This window comes from Fulmarus glacialis, unplaced genomic scaffold (genome assembly GCF_000690835.1).
Source record: "Fulmarus glacialis isolate BGI_N327 unplaced genomic scaffold, ASM69083v1 scaffold29641, whole genome shotgun sequence".
In the NCBI taxonomy this organism is placed as follows: domain Eukaryota; kingdom Metazoa; phylum Chordata; class Aves; order Procellariiformes; family Procellariidae; genus Fulmarus; species Fulmarus glacialis.
Genome location: NW_009192633.1, coordinates 5,984 through 9,876, shown reverse-complemented (window position 1 = coordinate 9,876; position 3,893 = coordinate 5,984). Strand labels below are relative to the sequence as shown.

Here is a 3,893-nt window from a genome sequence, read left to right as displayed (position 1 = left end):
GGAAAGAGGAGGTGGTGTAACTTTTGAAGATACCAGCCATAATTTAGGTGGCAGCACGTCACAAGGACACGGTCAGCATGTCCTGCTGGTTGCAGTCGGGGATCGATATTGGGAGAAGAGGGGGTGCCCTTCGGCAAGCAGGTCTCAAGCTGCCTCAGTACGTATGTGCACCTGGTTGGGTTGTTCAAACTGAACCATGGGTTCCAGGCTCTGCTGCTCACCCTCTGAAATAATATTCCATAACCCACCACGACATTCAGTAACTGTGTGTGCCACAGCAGTGTGCACATGCTTCGTAAGGCCCTCTCCAGTTTCTGGGAAGGACAGTGGCAGGAGCAGTTTCCAAGTTGGAACGAGTCTCTCCTCCTCCCAAGCACTTGCAGGAGAGGAGGGACAGGATGGGGTCACAGAGATGCCCTGGCAGTCCCAGCCTTCTCCTCGCTACCCACAGTCCCAGAGAGCAAAGTGTGGTTTTCCCAGGTTCGTGCATGGCTCTGTGCTTGCTGTACACCTCTCCACAAACCTCCTGGGCTTCCCACAAGTACCAGATCTGCCATGCTGACTCCCCTGCTCTGGCCACATAAAGACGAGGAGCAGCATCCTTTTTCTCCCAAGACAGCCTCATGCCTGTCCAGCTAGGAAAGAGAGGCATCACTACGACAGGTCAAAACCACAGACCTCCATTGCAACTAGAAGTCAAGAACTGTACATGGTTCAGATTTTGGGTGCTGTGAGTCTGTCCAAGACTTGTTTCTGGAAAGATCTGCAGCATTCTTCACCAATTTCAGTTTCCAAGTTAATTTTGGATGCCGCCCTGTATTGACTACACTGCAACTGGAGTACAAGCCTAGAGAAAAAAAAAAAACTCTGCCACAACCATTAGACTTGCAAGACGGAAGAAGGCTCAGTTTCCCAGCTGGGTGGAACCAAAACTTTTGTTCAAAAGTAACATCCTCCAAGCAATGCATACCACACTTGTTTAGAACTGCTTATCAAAAATATCTCCAGATTGTGTTACAGCACCTTCACCACACAGCATTGCCAGTATGCACTCCAACAGGCACAGCAATGCCAGTCTATCCAGCAGGGAAGTAGCCAACTTTGCATGTTTTGTCAGCCAGCATTACTAACTGTGAGGTTAGTAAGTGTGTTGCAAAAAGTGCAGAAAAGATGCAATTAGAACTGGGGACCCACTGTATGCGGCGGCATAGAAAACTTCATGTCAGAGTGTTTGCTCCAAAAGTCATGGCTAAGAGCATCATTTACCCTAAACAGCTAAATTTCAAAATACAAAGCTTGTTATCAGCTGCTGATTCTCAAGGGCTCTAAACAGCTTTTGATAAAGGCAGTTCTTGTTACTCCTTGTACTGCATAGGCTGACCAACACTGCCTTTTATCAGCTATCAGGACTCGTATACCACTCCCCCTCCATAGTCATTGCTGTCCACCAAAGCCAGTTCCAAGAAGCAAAGCCAGGTCATGTCTGGGAAAACCATTCGACTGAAACACCACCACAGTCACTACAGAAAAGCCACACATGCACAGGTCCTGTAATGATTCTTCATTGCAATTCCTCACAATTTTTTCCTAGAAAAACCTCTATCCAGCCACTTCTTCTCTTAGGGGTTTCTAAATGGTTGCAAGGTTGCATCCTGAACCCGGCCAATCTGAGCTAACGTTCTCTGTACAGAAAATGGACTTATCCCCTTAGAAAACCCTGTGTCCATATCAAACCATTCACAAAAGCAAATCAAGGCTCCTCCACTTACTCTACCTGTTCAAGGCAACCAAACTCTATATCATCATTCAACCTGTATCACCTCAGATCCTCCTCCAACATTCATGCTGGACGCTGATTCACCTGCTTCAAACTCAAGATGTTTTCAGTTATTGTCATGTGATTTCTCATGCAAAACAATATTTTATCTCGGATGCTTCTTCACGGTCTTGGCTTATCTCAGCATTTCCTCAGGATTGACCTTAAAATTTAACAAGTACAGTTTGAGGGGGGGGAGAAACTGTATGTGTTGTTTTCAACTTCGGAAGCGAGTGCACAAGTCCAGGAACCCACATCACAGATGACAGACAGCTCAAAAATATGCATCATGCTTCTTTCCATGGTATTTTAGGTACTTCTTTCTTACATTTTCAAAGGAGAAAGAGGGACATGTAGCATTAATTTTTAACATTGCACCATAAGTTTCTTCAGAACTAGAAATTCAACATTTTTCTTAATTACTGCGCAATAGAATTAAAAACAACAGAAGAACCTGAAGAAGAACTTGTTGAACGATTCAGGCTTTGAGAAAAGTTAAATAGTGAATTCAAGAAAAACATTGTTTCCTTCAGCTGCAGTGTACAAAGGAGACACCACTGACACAAGTTTCCCATCACATTTGTTTAGAATACACTAACAAGTAACCTAACACTTTGAAAGATTAAATACATGTGTTGCATTCAAGTTACACAGAAGTCATAATTACTTAATTATATGTACAAATATTATTTCATTTGTAATTTTGAATTAATGCATACCATAAGCATACTCTGCATCTTAACTGCTGATTTCAGTTAGCCACAAGGTGGCAGAAATTTCAAAGTTAAAATAAAAAGATCATTGTAGGCTATTCCATAGGTTTGGTTTTATTTAACCTGCTACGGCTAGAAAGAGGGGAAAAATATATTTACATCACCAGATTAAAAATTAAGGAGCACACAAGTTCTTTTTCTACCTGTGGTGGAAAAGCAAAATTAAATCTATAGCATAATATATAATATGGATGTTTAAAGCAAAAGGATATACAACCATTGATTAAGAAAGTAAGGCATTATATTTTTAAATTTTAATATCTAGATTAAAAGTTATCAACTGAAGATATAAGCAAGCATAAAATACGTGGCTGAAAGTTCAAAAAGCCCAAATAAATTATTTTAGGTATTAGGATTATGACTTTTTGTGTGTTTGGAAGCAGCATTACATTTTCTAATTAAAAAAAAAAAAAAATTTCTTCAGGGAAAATCATCGCAAAACAACAGAAACAAATAGGAGAAGAATACAGCTGCTAACCAGAAGACAAACACAGAACAACCAATACTGTAAAAGGGCATCACAAAGCTTTTTTAAAACATGGCTAAAAATCATTAAGCAATAAATCCTGTCTTCTGTCATTGGCAAATCACTAATTTTCTGCCTTCCCCAGTCAAATAATTTTACCCAAATTTTCAATTTTCAAAATTATTAATTTATTTTTAATCAAAGTGCAGGAAAAGTTGATGACAAAAAATAGCAAATTAAGGTAAAGCACACAAGACTTGGTGAGGGGAAGACTAAGAGACTTTCTTAAAAGTTAATGCTTACATGATCATTTCATCGATAAATTAATTGGAAGCGAAATTGCATATAGAATCGCAACAACATGAATTCCAAAATGCAAGTTAGACAACAGTAACAAGTAAATAAGATACTTACTGTCTAGCCTGGTCCTTATTGCCATATGTTACATTTACAACTGCAGTCTCCGTGTCAGTGTTCACTAGAGAGGAAAACACAATGAAAAGAGGTTAAGTTCAGTGTGCACTCCCTTCCCACTACAAATTTAAAAGCAATTTGAGAGTAAAGCCGTACCTTGCTCACAGTTCTCCACTGTTCCATACTGAGCTAACAAACTATCCAGCACCTATCAAGAGGTAAAAGAAATGACAGATTTAAATTTCAAAGCAGATTAACAAAACAAAAAAAGCCTGTAAAAACACTAAAATTTGTAATAATTTTATCACAACATGCAGCATTCAAGACATCTGCTCCAATAAGGAAGAAATGTTAACTATTTTGGGAAAAACAAGCACACATTACTTGTTTTCTTTCTCACATCAGAAAATCTGCATTTAAAACC

At 39.6% G+C, this 3,893-nt stretch overlaps 1 protein-coding gene across 1 annotated transcript in view; it reads right to left on the bottom strand.

The window, feature by feature from the left end:
* The window catches only part of IGF2BP3 (insulin-like growth factor 2 mRNA binding protein 3), a gene marked incomplete at its 5' end in the record, with an annotated part of 45,244 nt that extends 41,567 nt beyond the window's left edge, over positions 1-3,677 (bottom strand). The window contains 2 exons of the mRNA XM_009587156.1: positions 3,470-3,533; positions 3,626-3,677. Coding sequence (XP_009585451.1) covers positions 3,470-3,533; positions 3,626-3,677 — 116 coding nt within the window. The remainder of the gene's footprint in view (positions 1-3,469; positions 3,534-3,625) is intronic.
* Between the last annotated feature and the right edge of the window lie 216 nt (positions 3,678-3,893).